At 36.5% G+C, this 20,297-nt stretch overlaps 1 protein-coding gene across 8 annotated transcripts in view; it reads right to left on the bottom strand.

Moving 5' to 3' along the window:
- The window catches only part of NBEAL1 (neurobeachin like 1), a 197,893-nt gene that overhangs the window by 165,877 nt on the left and 11,719 nt on the right, over positions 1-20,297 (bottom strand). For all 8 annotated transcript variants that reach the window (XM_004764194.3, XM_045078587.1, XM_045078588.1 and 5 more), the window contains exons 3-4: positions 6,027-6,118; positions 1,424-1,585 (exon numbers count right to left, since the gene is read on the bottom strand). In XM_004764194.3, coding sequence (XP_004764251.1) covers positions 1,424-1,585; positions 6,027-6,118 — 254 coding nt within the window. The remainder of the gene's footprint in view (positions 1-1,423; positions 1,586-6,026; positions 6,119-20,297) is intronic.

Below are 20,297 nucleotides of genomic sequence, written 5' to 3'. Positions count from 1 at the left end.
AACCCTCTTTCCCTCAACCCTTTAATTCTTATATTATTTTTCTGAATTTTAAGGATAATAAAGAGCACAAAATCAAAAAAATGTCTACAATTCTGGGAGAGCCTAAATTACAGGGAAAACATTTTAGCAATTATTGCTCAATCTTTCCATGATTCCTGCAATCAAATACAATGAGCAATTATGTGAAAGGTAAATAAATGCACAGTAATTTAAGTCCCTGTTTGTCTACTAATTCTAAAATACTTATAAATCAAATAGCATATATTATAGGAAATGGTTTCCAAAAAAGAAGATAGACTTTAAAGAGGAATAAAATGCCCCTAACCCGGGCGCCTGGGTGGCTCAGTGGGTTAAGCCGCTGCCTTCGGCTCAGGTCATGATCTCAGGTTCCTGGGATCGAGTCCCGCATCGGGCTCTCTGCTCGGCAGGGGGCCTGCTTCCCTCTCTCTCTATCTGACTGCCTCTGTCTACTTGTGTTCTCTGTCTGTCAAATAAATAAATAAAATCTTTAAAAAAAAAAAAAATGCCCCTAACCCAACAGTTCTTAAATTTGCATATGCAGGTTAATAGGGAATTCATGAAAAACCAGAATGCCTGAGCTCTTTGGAGTCAGAATTTCCATAAGGCTCAAGCTCTGCATTCCTATTAAGCTTCCCAGTTGATACTTATGCACATCAAAATTTAAGTGCCACAGACCTAATCATCTATAAACCTGGAAATATAAGCTATAGAAGAATTCTACTTTTTTTGGTGAAATTATAAAATGAACGATTAGAAAAATACATTTCACAAATGATAATACACAGTACTTGTGCAACAAATCTTGGTTAGGTAAAAACTTCAGTCACTGTCTTTAGAATAATTTTTTTTTTAAAAATTTTGGCTGAGTCTCTCTATAACTAAGTATGGTACCTAAAAGGCTTTCTAGTAGGGCGCCTGGCTGGCTCAGCCGGTGGAACATGAGACTCTGGATCTCAGGGTCCTGAGTTTGAGGCCAAAATTGAGCACGGCGCGTACTTCAAATAAAGTGAAATATTAAATAAACAAACAAAAAGCCTTCCAGTATTATAACAAAGCATAAGCCGTTCATAAAGGGTGCACTCAAGGGATGCCTGGGTGGCTCCGTTGGTTAAACGTCTGCCTTTGGCTCAGGTCCCATTCTCAGGGTCCTGGGATGGAGCTCTGAGTTGGGCTCTGCCATCAGCAGGGAGCCTGCTTCACCTGCTCCCTCTGCTCTTCCCCTGCTTGTGCTCCCTCTCTCTTTCTCTCCCTCTCTCTCAAATAAAAATAATAAACTCTTAAAAAAAAAATGGCGCACTCATCTTTAAGGCTCCATATGAACAACAAACATTAATAATCGACAAATGCATTGTTATTTTGGTAATTTTTAAAAGCATCTAACTAGATTGTTTGTACCAGATACCTGCAAAGAATAATGAAGAACTTGACAAGCAAAACTGACAAAGCTTGCTGTTGTTCCTCTAACCCATCTGCCATTTTCTGAACACACTGTAGTAGCTGGATCCTTAAAACCTGCAGAATGTTATCAGGAAGGAGAGATATTCCTGGAGGCACATCGTCTACCCTATAAGGGGGAAAAATAAGAAGGCTGATTAAATACAGGACTAAAATCTTTGACACGTTAAAGGAATTGCATTTTCACCTCAAACCCTAAAGAAACTCTTTTATTCCAGATGCTCTATGCCTTCTCTGCAAGTCACCACCAGATGATCACTGTGATCCTTTAGAAGGTTAGTAGAGCACAGTAGTTACTCTCATTTCAGAAGAGGCTTACTGAAAAGAGGGAGAGTTAGAGAGAGAATCTATTCAATATCTTCAATTGTGCTATTTTCAAAGAAAATATTAAGAATTAATTTACTTTCTACTTAGAAATAAAACACGTGTGTATATATATATGTATATACCATTTCTATTTTTTTTTTAATTTTTATTTATTTATTTGACACAGAGAGAGAGAGATCACAAGTAGGCAGAGAGAGAGGGAGAAGCAGGCTCCGCTGAGCAGAGAGCCCGATGCTGGGCTCGATCCCAGGATCCTGGGATCATGACCTAAGCCGAAGGCAGAGGCTTTAACCCACTGAGCCACCCAAGCGCCCCAATGTATATACCATTTCTAAAAGGAACAATAACTAGCAAATAAAAATGGAGTACCTATAACTAATTTAATATCTGTCAACTACTTTACTAAATAAACAATATTCACCTACTATAGGCTTCCCAAGCCATGTGGTCAGAAGAGAGAGAAATTAACCAGCAAAAGGAAAGGAGAAAGGTGAATGGAGAACCCTAAGCATGAACATTAATAAATTTTTTTAAAGTAATACATAAATACTTTATGACAACAGGTTTCTGGGTAAGAAGACCATCTAGGGGGTTCCTGGGGGAGCTCAGTCATTAAGCGTCTGCCTTCCGCTCAGGTCATGATCCCAGCGTCCTGGGATTGAGCCCCATGTGGGGCTCCCTACTCTGCAAGAAGCCTTCTTCTCCCCCTCTCCCACTTGCCCCTGCTTGTGTTTCCCCTCACTGTCTCTCTGTCTGTCAAATAAATATAAATAAAATCTTAAAAAAAAAAAGACGACCATCTGGATCTTTAAGGACAAAGCCAAGACCAGATGTGACTGGCTACTCTGTCTTAGAGAGATTCCCCTAGAATCTACTGAGAAGACCTTTGTACCAAGTTCCACCTCTGTACCATAAAGTATGGTACTTAATCTCTGAAGTACCCTAATCTGTAACATTGTAATATCATCTGCCCTATTTCACAGGGTTCTGAAAGCAAAAGGTCAATGTGCATTTTTAACAATGAAATATGTAAAGAACTATAAAAATGTAATATGTTTTAAATATACTATCACTAAAGCCTACAAATCTTTTCATAAAGTCACTGAATACTAATTTTCCTAACTCTATTAAGAAAAATACCTAATTGCAAAGGAGCACCATGAAGAGCTCCTATGATTAAATGATTATCATACTTTAAACAGTATCTTCTTCAGGTAACAGTTAATATGAAGATTTACTATTATTTTTACCCTGAGTTTAAAGCTTCATTCACTGTAGACAGAAAAATTTGAAACACCTTACCAGTAGTCATATAATTATGTATGACAAATGTTTTTAGCCTTTTCTAGAATCATCCCACAACATAAAGTGCTTTATAAAATAAACACATCACTTTAATTACACAGAAATCATAAAGCACCTTACCAAGGCTGCAGAATTCTATAACCATGTCACAAAAATACATGTTTCATTTTAGTCTGGGAATCACTTCACTTATAACTTGGATTCCTTCATTCTCTTTTATAGGTGGTATAAGAAAAACTCTCATTTTTGTATATACATTTTTCCGTGCTAAAGAGCTAAAAAGAGGTGATGAGGAAAACCACAGTAACTTCTAAATAATATTTAAATTTAAATATAACTGATTTTTAAGACTAAGCTAAATTATTCCTACTCACTTTTCCAAAATCATAAGTCAACAAGAAAGAAACATTAGATTTCCCAATATTCAATCCTAGTTACTTAAAGGATTTCTTCCCTTTTTCCTTCATTGTCCCATTCTTTTTTGCATTAAAAAAATTTTTACTAGACAAAGGCACCTGGATGACTCAGTGGATTAAGCCTCTTCCTTCAGCTCGGGTCCTGATCTCAGGGTCTTAGGACTGAGCCCCGCATTGGGCTCTCTGCTCAGCAGGGAGCCTGCTTTCCCCTCTCTCTGCCTGCCTCTCTGCCTACTTGTGATCTCTCTCTCGGTCAAATAAATAAATAATATCTTTAAAAATTTTTTTTACTAGACAGAAAAAAAATTATCTCCTAAAAGAGAAATCTATTGTTGTACTTACACTCATTATAAAATTGAGCTTTGATTAACATGACTCATAGATAAAGTTGAGAAAGTTTTGGCCATATTCCTAATGTGATGAGGATTTAAGAATTTGGAAGCATTTTCCCATCATTAGGACTTCACTGCCCCCAAATTCTAAGCATCTTTTGCTGAAATTTCCCAATCCCCAGAAATCTGTTTCACTCCTCTGTTTGGCTACTAAATGTCTGTATTAAACAGCTGCCCATTATTGTCTCCATCTAACACAGAAAAAAGTCCAGCTTAAATTCCAAGGCTTTAAATTCTGGGAAAAGCATTCCTTGCCTTGCATTTTGAATTCTCTAACTTGGAAATTCTACCAAGTCAGTTTAATTTAAACGAGGATTATCTGTGACTTTCTTATCTTTAAGGTGAACAGACTAGTTTTACACATCTTGTACATCATGTTCACTTGAAAAACTAAAAGTTTTCTATTAGTAAAATCTAAATTCATAGTTTAGTTTTCTGTCAGGTATGAAATAAAATTTTAAATAAACCAGCTAAGTTATGAAAAAGGCAATGCTCGGGCATTCTTCATCTTATTTTAAATATAGTAGCAATGTAAGTCTACATAATGTTTTTAGATATGACCTCCCAAGAAAGGAGATATGTATAATAAGTGCATCTTACAAACTTTAGAAGACTTCATTTCAATATTCGAAGTAGTCAAAGGCCCAAATCCTGACTTCATAAAATCCTTAGGCTCATGATTTTAAATGAGCTGCAAATTATTAAAACAAAAGCACTTCTAAGCACAAACCACAAGAATATGTCTATGAGTAGAAACCAATAATATGTAATCTTGTTTTGAGTTCAAGATTTAATAGTTTTCAACTTTTATAAACCTACTACAAATCATCTAATGAAGAATTCTAAAACTGTATTTATAAATAATGAAGCACTAGTGCTTTCTGAGCATTAAAGCACATCTTAAGTTCAATGCCTTGGTCCAGAGCTCTAATGATTTCTTCTCTGAATTATTAAAATTGCCTCTTAACTGTGCTTCTTGCCTTCAGTCTCAAACATTTCCAGTTCAACCTCCTAATGCTACCATAAGGACTTTTAAAAAACAAAATTCATCATGACATTTCCATGCAGAAAATTCTTTAGTAGAGCCTTGCATCTTCTGTTACAAAAAATGTAAGTCCACTAGCAATGCATGCATGGCATTTTATGATCTGGCTTCTGATTCTCTAGGCTCAGTTCACACAGGCCCGCCCTCTTGCTGCCCACCTCCATCCCCAAACTGAAAACACTTCTTCCTTGAAGATTTATAATTCTCTAAATACTCTTTCTCGTCATCGATCACCACCCATTACTCCCCTTCAATCTCAGTATATCTCTAGAAATGGATTCCTTTTGTGGCTAAAGTCTAGTGTCTCCTTTTTTTCTCCAGCTTTTTACCCCAGCCAACCTAACCTCTCTTACCTGAGTAACAACTATGACGTTTTCAAGATGGCCTGAGAAAAAGGTGAAAACTTTTTCTTGGAAATGGGCCTAGGAACTGTAATGTAGGATGGTAGTAGACAGAGCAATGGGAGCTAAGATTTATACTTTCACTTGCACTTTTCCACAAAATTTGAATTCCCCCCCATTTTATGATTTTTTAAATCTAGCTTTGAAAAATCTGAATACTTTACCTCCTCCAAGATGTTTTTTAAGACCTTACTCTATAATGAAACCATAATTTTAAGTATAGTGTTTTCAGTGAATTCTGTGAGTCTAATTACTGAACTAATTCCTGAGTCATGAAAGCTTTTCAAATTTGTATCCAGTTGGTCAGAGATTATGGGTGGCTTCCAAGACTTGCAACTGGTATCTGAAGCGAAGGCAGTCTTGTTGAGGACTTTGCCCTTAATCTGTGGGATCTGCCACTAACTCCAGGTAGTTAGCATTAGAAATGAAGTGAACTGCAGGACACCCAGTTGCTAGTAGTTAGTTCTCTCTACTCCTAGGAGCCAAGTTTCATATTAGCAGGAAAACCTGCTATAATCAATTAACAAAGTCTGCCATGAGAGCAGGGTTATGCAGGAATACTTTGCGTGTCACATAATCGCCATTCTTCTAACAGGTCTTCAATGAACTCTTTGTGCCTCAAATTCACAAACTCATCTAAGGTTAAGAAATTGTTTCTACATACCTGGTAGGCAGCTTTTCAAAGTCAACATCTAAGAACTGTTCATAGCTAGAAACAAAATTGTCCAACCAGAGCTTCAGGTAATCTGGATCTTTCTGAAATAAGAAAACCAAGATTAAGTATATCTATCTGAAAAAAAAAATGCTTTCATTCCTATAAGCAGATATGAAGCAATAATATGAAATCTCTTAAGTTATATTCATGAAAACGTATGTGCTATTTTAAAATGTCTATGAAGTATAGGGGCGCCTGGGGTGGCTGTCAGGTTAAGCGTCTGCCTTCAGCTCAGAGCATGATCTCAGGGTCCTGGGATGGAGGCCCACATCAGTTCCCCGCCCAGCGGGGAGTTTGCTTCTCCCTCTTCCTGAGTCCCTCCCTGCCACTCATGTTCTCTCTCTCGCTCTCAAATAAATAAGTTAAATCTTTAAAAAAAAAATAATAAAATGTCTATTAAGTACAGGGAACCCTCAAATGGCTTCCCATGTCACTCACACAAAGAGCTACAGTCTTAACAATGTTCTACAAGATTCTAAACAATTTGCCCTCCCCTGTCTCTCTGACCTTATCCACTATTACCCTGTACTACTCTGGCTTCCTGGCTGTTACTGAGATGAGCCAGACATACTCCCACCTCAACTCCTTTTAGTAGCTGTTTTCTCAACCCAGAAGACTCTTCCCCCAGATAGATGCATGGCTAACTCTCTCACCTTCTTCAAGTCATTCCTTAAACAACATTCTCGGAAAAGCCTACTTTACCACCCTGTCTTAAAACTGCAAATCTTCTTACTAACCTTTACCTGATCCTATTCTTTTCCCCACCCCACAATGCTTTCTCACCATTTATCATACCATGTCATTTACTTAGTTATTAATTTATTGTCTGTCATTACCCCTAGAATATAGGCTTCACAAGTGTAAGGTCTTTCTAAGGGCTTATCACAAGTGACTTCTTTTTTTTTTTTGGTAAAGATTTTATTTATTTATTTGACAGAGAGAGATCACAAGTAGGCAGAGAGGCAGGCAGAGAGAGGAGGAAGCAGACTCCCTGCTGAGCAGAGAGCCCCATGTGGGACTCAATCACAGGACCCTGGAACATGACCTGAGCCGAAGGCAGAGGCTTTAACCCACTGAGCCACCCAGGCGCCCCCACAAGTGACTTCTTTTCGTTAACTGATGGACAGTGCCTGGCAACGAGCAGGTGCTCAATACATATGTGTTTAATGAATTAGTGAGAAATAGAAGATACATGAATAAAAATCAGATATAGATCATTAACCTAAACATAAAAATTAAAACTCTTCTAAAAGAAAATATAGGAGACATAATATACCTTTTATGAGATACACCTTTGCAACCTTGGGGTAGACGTAGATTTCTTGGGGAGCACACAAAAAAATCACAAACCAAAAAGATAATAATAAGTTTTAATCAAAATTAAAAAGCATCTATCCATCAAAAGACACCATTAAGGAAATGAAAAGGCATGCCATATACAAGCTGAAAATATTCTTAATACATGTATCTGACAAAGAACTTACACCAAGAATATATAAAGAACTCCTAAAAATCGGGGTGCCTGGGTGGCTCAGTGGATTAAGCCGCTGCCTTCGGCTCAGGTCATGATCTCAGTGTCCTGGGATCAAGCCCCGCATCAGGCTCATTGCTCAGCGGGGAGCCTGCTTCTCTCTCTCTCTCTGCCTGACTCTGCCTACTTGTGATCTCTCTCTGTCAAATAAATAAATAAAATCTTAAAAAAAAAAAAAACTCCTAAAAATCAATACCAAAAGGACAACCACTCAATTTAAAGATGGACAAAGGGCAGACACTTCACAAACGGGGATACAGGAATGACCAGGATATGAAAGCATGCTCAAAATCATTAGCTCTCCAGAGAAAAGCAAATAAAAATCAAATGGAATACCCACTGCACACTCACTAGAATGGCCAAAACCAAAAACCCTGTTAATTCCAAGTACTGGAGAAGATGTGGAGCAACTAGAACTCACACTTCTGGTGGGAGTATAAAATGGTATAATCATTTAGAAAATAGTTTAGCAGTTTCTCTTTTTTTTTTTTTTTAAGATTTATTTGACAGAGAGAGATCACAAGTAGGCAGAGAAGAAGGCGGGGTTGGGGGGGGGAGCAGACTCCCTGCTGAGTAGAGAGCCTGATGAGGGGCTCAATCCCAAGACCCAGAGATCATGACCTGAGCCTGAAGGCAAAGGCTTAACCCACTGAGTGACCCAAGTGCCCCTTTGACAGTTTCTTTTAACGGTAAACATAGACATGTCACATGGCCCTTCCATGAGAGAAGGAAAATCACAGAACTACAAAAATGTAAAAAATGCTCATAGAAGATTTATTTTTAATAGGCAAATGCTAGAGACGGCCCAAAATTCCATCAAACTGTTCACTGACAAAGAAAGTATTCTATATTCATACAGTGGATTACTATTCAGGAATAACACTAAATGAAAAGTTGATACAATGACAAGCAGAAATTTTAAAAACATGACTCAGCAAGAAATGCCAGGCATTAAAGTGTATACACTGTATGATTTCATTTATACAAAGTTCTAGAGCAGGCTATGGTGACAGAAATGAGATCACTGGCTCTCTGTCAGAGGACTGACTATAAAGGGACAGAAAGGAAACTTTCCTAGGTGACAGGAATTTTCTATTTTTTTATATAGTAGTTACACAATGTTTGCCTGCATCAAAACATGCAATTTCACACTTAAAATGTGTGCATTTCACAGACTGTAAGTTATATCTCAAAGCTTATTTGAAATAAAATGCTTCCTCGGAAATGTCTTTTTAAATATAAATCACTAAAAATGATGCTCAAATTTATTTCCTTCCTCTCCTTAACTCTTCTTTAATGCAGTCAATTTCAACAATTCTCAGAAGTTTTACTTAGTCATTAACTATTATTGGTTAGGCACTGCACTTGGGAAGGGAACTCAAGTAATTTATTTCCTAAAATAAAAGCATTACACTACAAATCAGAATTGCTAAAAGAATGTTCCCAGAATGTACAGATACTGCTGACCTTTTGTGTATTTGCTTTTTTCTATTAATACACTGTTCCAAAATCAGATTGTAAATTGCCACTATCTACATCATCACTGAGAAATAAAATGGGAATAATTCCGAAAAAGATTTCTCATGTGAGAAATTTTCTCAAGGGTTCCATTACTTGCTATTTTCCTTTTCAACTAGCACAGGATTCATTTATTCATTTATCCACTCAGAATAGGAATCCAGAAATACAAATAGCTGGAGTTTTCCCTATCATTTTTAATAGAGCAGAGGATTATCTCTCTGTAAAAGTTAGACACAAAACAGTCTCATAACACCATAAAGAATTAATGCATTTGTCCTCATAGTTTATTTAGGGACTCTACAGTATCTGGTTCAGTCTAAAGGTCAGGGTCACCAAGTGGTTGGCAGGTACAAGGTTCTCCTAGGAAGCCGAACAACTATACTGAAAGAAATGATACTTAAATCTGGAAATGTTTCATTTAATAAAAAGTAAAGCAGTTGTAGTTTTTTGAGCATATGCTATGTGCTAAGTACTACAACAGGCATTTTCAAATACGCATCATTCCATTTACTCCTTACACCTACCCAGAGGTTTCATTTCCCCATTTTGTAGGTTAGAAAAGGGATGTTCTAGAATATGTAGCTTGTCCAGTCACACAGTTAGTAATTGATAGTTCTGGGATTAAAATGCAAGATACATGAATCCATCTGTGCTCCTTCTACTACACTATGCTATCTTTGAAATACAAGCACAGCTTTAGTGAGCAAATAGAGGAAAAGAGTTAGCAGGGTCAGCAAACCCAAAGCCATAAACAATTTAACACAAAAAAACCAGCCACATCCTATACAGCCTGATAAAATACTTAGAGAATCTACATTTTACTGCCAAAAACCATAAAAAGAAAGATCTCCACAAACCCAGAAACCATATTAATTAAATCTCAAATTTAGTCACTTTCATGGTTAAGAGTCTGGTATACTGAAACACCATAGTACAATCTATCTTACCATTTGTACACTATTAACATAACACATAAACGTATTATGTACTCAGGAGCACTGGGGCCAAATTACAGGGACTCTAATACCTGCTTTGCCAGTTTCTTGAACAAATCATCCTATCAGTTTTTTCCTCTATAAAAATGAATATAATTAAAGTATCTTTCTTACAGGGCTGTTATAAAAATTAAATAATCGAATACATGTCAAGGACTTAGAATAATTCCTCGCACAAAGTATATGCTTAAGTATTAATATTTTTATAACCCACTACGTGTCAAAATTAGGAAACTCCCATAAAACAGAATACCCTATGCAACAAATATAAATGATCCCCCTTGCCCAATGATTTTAATTGTATTCTTTTCTTTTTAAATCTCTTTGCATTTATTATCTATGTGACTTTGGCCAGGTTACTTGATTTCTGCAATCCGTTCTTCATCTATAATATTATTTCCTACCTCATAGAGTGTTGAGAGCATTAAATAAGATAATACATGCAAGGCATTCAACAATGCCTGTCATTTAGCGATTATTTAAAACATGCCAGTTACCATTATTAAATTGGCCATGATTCGGTGTTAATAAAATAAGCACTTACAAAATAACTACAAAATCAACTTTACTGATTCTGCTCTCAAATATTCATTCAATCATCTGCCATTGTTTAAAATAATCTTTCATTTGAACTGTTATATAGGTCTCTACTGATCTTTTTTTTTTTAAGATTTTATTTATTTATTTGACAGACAGAGATCACAAGTAGGCAGAGAGGAAGGCAGAGAGAGAGAGAGGGAAGCAGGCTCCCTGCTGAGCAGAGAGCCCGATGCGGGACTCGATCCCAGGACCGAGATCATGACCTGAGCCGAAGGCAGCTGCTTAACCCACTGAGCCACCCAGGCACCCTCTACTGATCTTTTAGCTTTAATTTCTCCTCCCTATACACAGTTACTAATGGGATTTGTTAAATTTAAACCTAATCATTTCTTCCCTCCTGTTTAAATACCTTCAATGGCCCCCATTACCACAGGATGAAGTTTAAACACTGTCTAATACAGTAGCCACTAGCCAAATGTGATTATTTAAATTACATTAATGCACAGAAGGCTTTTATCTTAACACCCACTTCCCTGTTGGAAAGCATTAGTAGGTAATGGAATTAGGAAATCCAAGCAATTTCACCTAGTTCTTAAGGGGTAAGGTTACAGGTAAAAGTAGGGGAACACCTGACTTCCTCCATGCAATAATGGAATGCAATATTCCTTCAAGTTTTAAAACTATAAACTTTTAAATACATAGATGTATTTCAACTAATACTAGGCAGTTCCCAACTTACATATGAGCTACATTTATAAAAGTTCATGTAAGTCAGTTACATTCATAATATAGTTTCTAATTCCTACCAAAAGAAGATAAATCTCCCCTCAATAGAAACACAATTATTAAGGATAAATCATCTTTCAGGTCAGTCCTCAAGTTTTTCTTGACAGAATCTAGCTACCTCAAAAAAACATTTAGTAAGTACATACTAACCATATAAATCAAGAACAGTACTAGACTCGGTGCACCTGGGTGGCTCAGTGGGTTAAGCCTCTGCCTTCAGCTCATGTCATGATCTCAGGGTCCTGGATAGAGCCCCGCATCAGGGTCCCTGTTCAGCGGGGAGCCTGCATTCCACCCCCACCCCACCCCCACCTGCCTCTCTGCCTACTTGTGATCTCTCTCTGTCAAATAAATAAATAAAATCTTTAAAAAAAAAAAGAAAAAGAATAGTACTAGACTCTATGGCTATGATGACAACTAAAATGCAATCTTAAGTCAATTTTACCTAGAGAAACAAACAAAAAACCTATAATCTTATCCTCAAAGTGCTCACTGTTCTATAGAAGAAAGGCATAAATAAATAAAAGGCACAACAGCGTAAGAAGTAAAGCAGTTGTAGAAAGTATTGAAATAATAAAAAGGTGAAGCCTAGCTGGCTCAGTTGGTAGAATACACAACTCTTGATCTTGGGGTTGTGAGTTCAAGCCCCACAGTGGGGGTAGAGAGTCCTTAAAATGAAATCTTAAAAAAAAAAGAGGTAAAGGATCTATAATCGAGGAACTACAGAACACTCATGAAAGAAACTGAAGAAGAGGGAAAAAAGATGGAAGAGCATTCCATGTTCATGGGTGGGAAGAATAAACATTGTTAAAATGTCCATACTACCTAGAGAAATCTATACTTTCAATGCCATCCTGATCAAAGTTCCACAGCATTTTTCAAAGAGCTGGAACAAACAATCCTAAAATTTGTATGGAACCAGAGGAGACCCCGAATTGTTAAGGAAATATTGAAAAAGAAAAATAAAACGGGGGGCATCACATTGCCTGATTTCAAGCTTCACTATAAAGCTGTGATCACCAAAACTGCATGGTACTGGCACAAAATCAGACAGACCAGTGGAACAGAGTAGAGAGCCTCAACTCTATGGTCAAATAATCTTCAACAAAGCAGGAAAAATATAAAGTGGAAAAAAGACAATCTCTTCAATAAATGGTGCTGGGAAAACTGGACAGTTATATGGAAGAATGAAACTCAACCATTCTCTTACTGCATACACAAAGGTAAACTCAAAATAGATAAAAGAACTCAACATGAGGCAGGAATCTATCAAAATCCTAGAGAAGAACATTGACAATTAATCTCTTCAACATCAGCCACAGCCAACTTCTTTCAAGACATGTCCCCAAAGGCAAAGGAAACAAAAGCAAAAATGAACTTTTGGGACTCAATCAAAATCAAAAGTTTCTGCACAGCAAAGGAAACAGTCAACAAAACAAAGAGGCAACCCATATAATGGGAGAAGATATTCACAGATAACACTACAAAGGGCTGACATCCAAGATCTATAAAAACTCCTCAAACTCAACACACACAGAACAGATAATTACGTCAAAAAATGGAGGGCAGAAGACATGAACAGACGCTTCTCCAAAGAAGACATTCAAATGGTTAACAGACACATGAAAAAATGTTCATCATCATTAGCAATTAGGGAGATTCATATCAAAACCACATAGAGATACCACCTTACACCAGTCAGAATGGCCAAAATCAACAGGACAATAAACAAGTGTTGGAGAGGATGTGGATGAAGGGGAACCCTCTTACACTGTTGGTGGGAATGCAAGTTGGTGCATTCCTTAAGAAATTAAAAATATAGCTATCCTATGACCCTGCAATTGCACTACTGGGTATTTACCCTAAGAAACAGATGTAGTGAAAAGAAGGGCCATCTGTACCCCAATGTTCAAAGCAGCAATAGCCACAGTCACCAAACTGTGGAAAGAACCAAGATGCCCTTCAACAGACGAATGGATAAAGAAGATATGGTCCATATATACAATGGAGTATTACGCCTCCATCAGAAAGGATAAATACCCAACTTTTGTATCAACATGGACAGGATTGGAGGAGATTATGCTGAGTGAAATAAGTCAAGCAGAGAGTCAACTATCATATGGTTTCACTTACATGTGGAGCATTAAGAAATAATATGGAGGACACTGGGAGAAGGAGAGAAGTGAGTTGGGGGAAATCCGAGGGGGAGACAAACCATGAGAGACTGTGGACTCTGAGAAACAAATTGAGGGTTTTGGAGGGGATGGGGGGTTGGGTGAGCCTGATGGTGGCTATTAAGGAGGGCACGTACTGCATGGAGCACTGGGTGAGGTACATGAACAATGAACTCTGGAACACTGAAAAAAAAATTTAATTTAAAAAAAAGAAAAAGAATTAAAAAGGGAGTTATTGACTATTAAAATCAGAAATAACTGAGACTTGCAAAAGAAACTACTATTAACATACTCTCAATCTCACCTCCACATTCTTAAGATGATATACATATAGTTCATGCCATTCATCCCAAGATGTTATATAGTGACTTAATAAAATTAAATACACTCCTTAATATATGTCAGCCTTCTTAGATGTGTATTTCTTGCAAAAACTGAAAAACAATAAATTTGAGAATTTTCACATTAAAAAACTTTTAATTTCCCTCACTCTACCTTCTTTCTATTTATTCTTGTCTTCTTGAAATGGGTGGTATATTAATAATCTATTTCTGCATAACAAATTAAATAAATTCAGGAGTTTAAACAACAAATATTTTATCAGTTTTTTGGGTGATGAATTCAAAACCAGCTCAGAATTTCTCATGAGCCTTCATCATAATGAAGATGTCAAGCAGGGCTACAGTCATAGCAAAGCTAGACTGGGCTGGAAGAATTACTTTCAGCCTCACTCATGTGGTGGCTGGCAAGGCTTCCGTTCTTCACAGCATGGGCCTCTCCACTGGGCTGAACACAACACAGCAGCTGGCTTCACCAAGTCAATTAGCCAAGAAAAAAAAAGGAATAACTGAGATGAAAACAAGAATGTCTTTTCTAATTTCAGAAATGATACACCATCACTTTTGCCAAATTCTATGGTCACGAAAGAACCCTGTACAACGTAGGAGAGGATGTGAGGATCTTAAAGACTGGTGACCACAAATGTCTTTCTAGTTCACTAATTTTTAGCCTTTTTTTAAACATATGTATTTTTTTAAGGTTTTATTTATTTGACAGAGAGAACACAAGCAAGGGGAACACCAGGCAGAGGGAGAATCAGGATCCCTGCTGAGAAAGAAGCCCAATGCAGGACTCAGTCCCAGGACCCTGGGATCATGACCTGAGCCAAAGGCAGATGCTTATCAGACTGAGCTACCCAGGTGCCCCTAAATAGATGTATTAAAGCAATAAATTTTCCTAAGTAATGTGTAGCCACTTCCCATCAAGTTCTAAAATACAGTATCATTCAGGTCCCCCCAAATTCTTACTTATCTATTTTGGGGGGGAGGAGGGACAGAGGGAGAGGAAGAGAGCAGGCTTGGGTCTCCATCTCACAACCCTGAAATCATTAGCTGAGGCAAAAATCAGGAGTCAGACATCTGACTGAGCCACACAGGTGCCCCTCAAAATTCTAATTTTTATTGCTTGTTTTCTAATCAAAAGTTTATTTAAAAGGGTATTTCATGGGGGCACCTGGGTGGCTCAGTGGGTTAAGCCTTCAGCTCAGGTCATGATCTCAGGGTCCTGGGATTGAGTCCCACATCGGGCTCTCTGCTCAGTGGGGAGCCTGTTTCCCTCTCTCTCTCTGCCTGCTTCTCTGCCTACTTGTGACTCAGTCTATCAAATAAATAAATCTTTAAAAAAAAAAAAAGGGTATTTCATGGCTTCCAAACATTCCTTTTTAATCTTTTCGCTATTGTTATCTTCTTTCATTGTCATTGTTAAATATACTCTATTGATCATTAGAAATTTGTTGAAATTTGCTCTAAGGTCTGTTATATCACTTTTGTAAATGTGTGCTTGAAAGGAATGTTTGTTGGGTATAGTGTTCTACATAGATCCATAACATCAAGTTTATCAATTCTATTTGAGTCTTCTGAGTATCTTTACTGACTTGTCTATTCCTTCTATCAAGTACTGACTTTTTTTCTTAATTAGTAAGGCAAGTTAAATAGAAAAAAAAAACCCTTACAATTGTCATATGTTCATTTCTCTGTGCTTGCTTTAAGACTATGAGGTACACACAAATTTAAAATTATTACATCTTCCTGGTAAACGCAACTGTTTTGTTTTGGTCAACATGGCTTTATTTCACTTTACCCTTTGGAAAAATTTCATTTGGTTAGAAGTAATAGATTAAAAATGTCAACCTTTTTCCTTCTGTCATTCTTACTGAAAAATCAGCTATTAATCTGTCATCCCTTTTAAGATAATCTTTTTTTTTCCTCTGACAGCTTTTAAGATTTTTTTTTTTTTTTTTTGGTTTTCTGCAAAACTACTACAGTTTCCCTACAATGTATCTTGATATGGAATTAGTTTTAATTATTCTGCTTGAAATTCAGTGGACTTTCATTAATCTTGGAACGCTCTCACCTGTAATCTCTTCAAATATTACATTTGTTTCATTTTTCCTTTCCTTTCCTTTTCAGAGTCCAATTAAAGTGGAGGTACAGCGCAGTGGCAGAGCATTTGACTGCAGAGTCCAATTAAACATGGATTAAGCCTTTTCATGCTAGCCCTCCTACCTCTTAACCTTTCTTCCCTATCTTCCATTTCTTTGACTCCTACTTTATCCTGTAGAAAGGACTTACCTCCCTTCCAATTAACTAATTCTCTTTGACTGTCTAAACTCTTACCAACCACATTTACTGGTTCTTAAACAAGTTTATTAGGTTAAAATTATTATTAGGTTTCCCCCCTATTTCTAGATACTCTGTTTCTTTTTTTGAAATGGCTAGTTCACTTTTTATATCATATTTCTCTGATTCTAAGTTGTTTTGTTTTTAAAACAAAATCAAAAACAAAATCTTTGAAATCAAAATGCATCTTATCCAGAGAGGCTGCTATTAAGACTTATTTGTCAATGCCTGTGCAAACCTGGTAAAAGCTGTTTCATATTGTCCTTTCACTAGATTCATGTACAAATTACTGTATGTTGAATTTAATTGGCCAAAAAATTATAATATAATTATGCAATAAAATGAAGTTTTCATGTATACAAAAATAAGACATGAAAACAGAGCACAAGGGTATAATTTGACATTAATGATATACCTATTCCTTACTGTAGAAATAATCACAATTTTATGTTTTATGGCAAGGCAACAGCTAAGGGCTTTACAAAGTTGATAATGGCAGATACCCTCAAATAGAGGAAACTGAAATACATGCAAAAAGAATTACCTACCATATGCCAATCAGTGCAAATAAAGACTAGAGAATCTGTCAAATCCCTTGGAAAATATGAAAGAAATTCCAAGGCAATGAGAGTTTAGTATGGTTGATTCACACATCATGAATTAAAGTATTAAGTCGCAATTTGAAAAAATATTTGGTATCTGAACTGAAGTTTCTTCTTCCAGAAGATATGCGTTTGCTTTTACCAAGCCACAGACTAGTCTGCAAGACCTAGGGCTTTTGGACTTTCCCTACAATGAAAGGGAAATTTGATTTGCAAATTCATGAAAGAATCAACTGGTGGTCTCTTTTACCTTTTGGCTCTGTTAACACAGTCATTTTCTCCTGGAATCCCCAAGTGAAGATCAAAGAGTTAGGTGGGTTTGTTTCCACTTGACCTTTACCCCACGGGTATATTCTTTTAGGGGTCATAATGGAAAAATCTATTAGACTTCTCACTCTGATTAGTCCCTTACCTTTGATTTCTTCCTTCCATCCACAAGACAACGAAAACACAAAAGATCAAGTTCGCCAGGAAAGGTAGCTTTATTCTCCATCTACCTAAGTTCCTGTTTTCACTAAGATATAGCCTCATAATGCCTTACATCTTGCCAGCTTCTCAATGACATTAAGATATTTCTTAATTTTATTCAGAATCGTAAATGATTTTCAGAAGGGTTGGTCTAACAACCTAGACTAATTTATTACCAAAAGTAAAGTCTAAACTAAGGTCACTTTTCCTTCATACCTTTGGTCAGGATTTCTATGAGCCTGGAACATATTCTGTGGCTACTAAACTACAATTCATTCTTTAAAACCTTGACCCAATGCTATCTCTTTAAGTAATCCATGATGACTTCATTCATCTTCCCTAAGGTCTCACATCTAAGCCCCCAATCTAAATGGGAAACTCACTATTTGGAGATGAAGTCAGTCAATTAAATAGATAAAAGAGACAAAATTTTGATGAAAAGAAAATGTGTCACATCTTAAAAGGTTTAGAAGTCATTTTAACATAAATGAAAAAGCAACATTCAAACAGAGGTCTAGAAAAAAAAAAATTAGGCGTAGAATACACCAATCCCTAGAGAGAAGATTTCAAATTTTACTTTAGGTATATCTTTATTTTTATTTTATTTATTTATTTATTTATTTATTTATTTTTTAAGATTGTACTTACTCTTTGTCAAAGGGAGAGAGAGAAAGAACAATCAGGGGAGCAGCTGGCAGAGGGAGAAGCAGACCCCCCACTGAGCAAGGAGCCTGATCCCAGGACCCTGGAATTATGACCTGAGACAGATGCTCAACTAAGTCACCCAGGCGTCCCTGTATTTCTTAAATTAAGGGGAAAAAAACCACACCTGTTGTTCAGATAATTAAGTTCCAGGTTTGATCAACGTAGTGCAGAAAATTCGGCTCAACTTAGCAAGACTTGAAAAGCCAACATCTGGAATGTTTTAATGTTAGGTATAACGTGACTTGCTGCATTAATTTTGTGTTCACCTTGGAGTTTCACACACAGTAGACAGGTAAAGAAATGTCTGACATCAGGTGTTTTTGGAAAGGCAGCCAAGTGATCAAATGTACCGCTGTGGTATGGGATGCTAATAGCAGGAAAGGCTGTACATATGGAAGGACAGGAAATACAAACGGACTCTCTGTACTTCCTGTTCAATTTTGCTATGAACCTAAAACTGCTCTAAAAAAAGCTAGTTTAAAATTTTTTAAAAAGAGAAAAATACACAATTTAAGGGATAAGATGACAGTAAATACCATCTGTATACAGTAAGCACCCAATAACTAGTTGAATTGGACTACAGTGAATCATTTTTTTTTTTTAAAGATTTTATTTATTTGGGGCACCTGGGTGGTTCAGTCCTTAGGCGTCTGCATTCCACTCGGGTCATGATCTCAGGGTCCTGGGATCAAGCCCCACTTCAGGCTCCCTGCTCAGTGGAGAGCCTGCGCCTGCTTCTCCCTCTCCCTCTGTTGCTCCTCCTGCTTGTGCTCCCTCTCTCTCTCTCTCTCATTGCCTCTCTATGTCAAATAAATAAAATAAAAAAATTAAAAATAAAATCTTTTTTTTCTTTTAAGATTTCATTTATTCATTTATTTGACAGAGAGCACACAAGCAGGGGGAACGGCAGGCAGAGGGAGAAGCAGACTCCCTGCTAAGCAAGAAGCCTGATGCAAGACATGATCCCAGCACTCTGGAAACATGACCTAAGCCAAAGATGCTAAATGGACTGAGCCACCCAGGAGTCCCTGAATTCTGTTTGTTTGTTTTTTTAAAGTTTTCTTAAGTTTATTTATTTATTTATTTATTTAATAATCTCTATACCCAACATGGAGCTCAAATTCAAGAGTTGCATACTCTTACAATTGAGCCAATCAGGCACCCCTACCTACAGTGAATTCTTTTAAGAAAAGCCTACCATTGTGAATGTATTAACTAAATATAACACTGATACTTTTTAATTGGAGCTTAAAAGCTTCAAGTTGAAGTTTCATGTCAGGCTGAAGTTTTTCAAATTTAGTATCTTAATGATTCATAGTAGTAAAGGTAATTAATTTATAGACACCCATAAAGTACTTTAACTGAAATATCTCTGAAAAATGAAATTTTTACTCTCAGCATGTCTGTATTTTCTATAACTAATTGTATCTTAAATTTAAAAAATTTTAATTCTAACATAAAACACTACTTTCCTTTGAACATAAATCTAAATTAGAAAATTTATGTATTTTTATGCCTAAAAGGAAGCTCAGTCACTTGAAAATTGAAATTTTCATTTAAACTTATTTAAATATTATATTTTGACAAAAATCCTAAGTCAAAATTGCTCAATAAAAAAGTATAAATTCACCTCACAATGATATCATAAATTAAAATAGTACTTATCTTTCTTACTATTCAAATGTTTTAATGTCATAAAAAGTAATTTGACAAATATATCAAACAAAACTGAATTTTTTTTAGAGGCAAATTGTAAACTTTGAGAGATGTATGAATCAGTTAATGCTTTGGTTCAATGTGAATAGACAACTCTGAGTTTGAATTTAAGTCACAAAGCATAAATTAAAATGTTGAAACACCCAAAGAACAAATAATCCAATCAAGAAATGGACAGAAGACATGAACAGATGTTTCTGCAAAGAAGACATCCAAATGGCCAAAAGACACCTGAAAAAGTGCTCAACATCACTCGGCATTAGGGAAATACAATCAAAACCACAATGAGATACCACCTCACACCAGTCAGAATGGCTAAAATTAACAAATCAGGAAACTACAGATGTTGGTAAGGATGCAGAGAAAAGGGAACCCTCCTACACTGTTGGTGGGAATACAAGCTGGTGCAGCCACTCTGGAAAACAGTATGGAGGTTCCTCAAAAAGTTGAAAATAGCTCTACCCTATGACCTTGCAATTGCACTACCAGGTATTTACCCCAAAG

The sequence above is a fragment of the Mustela putorius genome, unplaced genomic scaffold (assembly GCF_011764305.1).
Source record: "Mustela putorius furo isolate JIRA1106 unplaced genomic scaffold, ASM1176430v1.1 tig00000275_pilon_pilon_pilon, whole genome shotgun sequence".
NCBI classification, from domain to species: domain Eukaryota; kingdom Metazoa; phylum Chordata; class Mammalia; order Carnivora; family Mustelidae; genus Mustela; species Mustela putorius.
The sequence above is the reverse complement of the archived record's forward strand: the minus strand, read 5'-3'. Positions and strand labels throughout refer to the sequence as shown.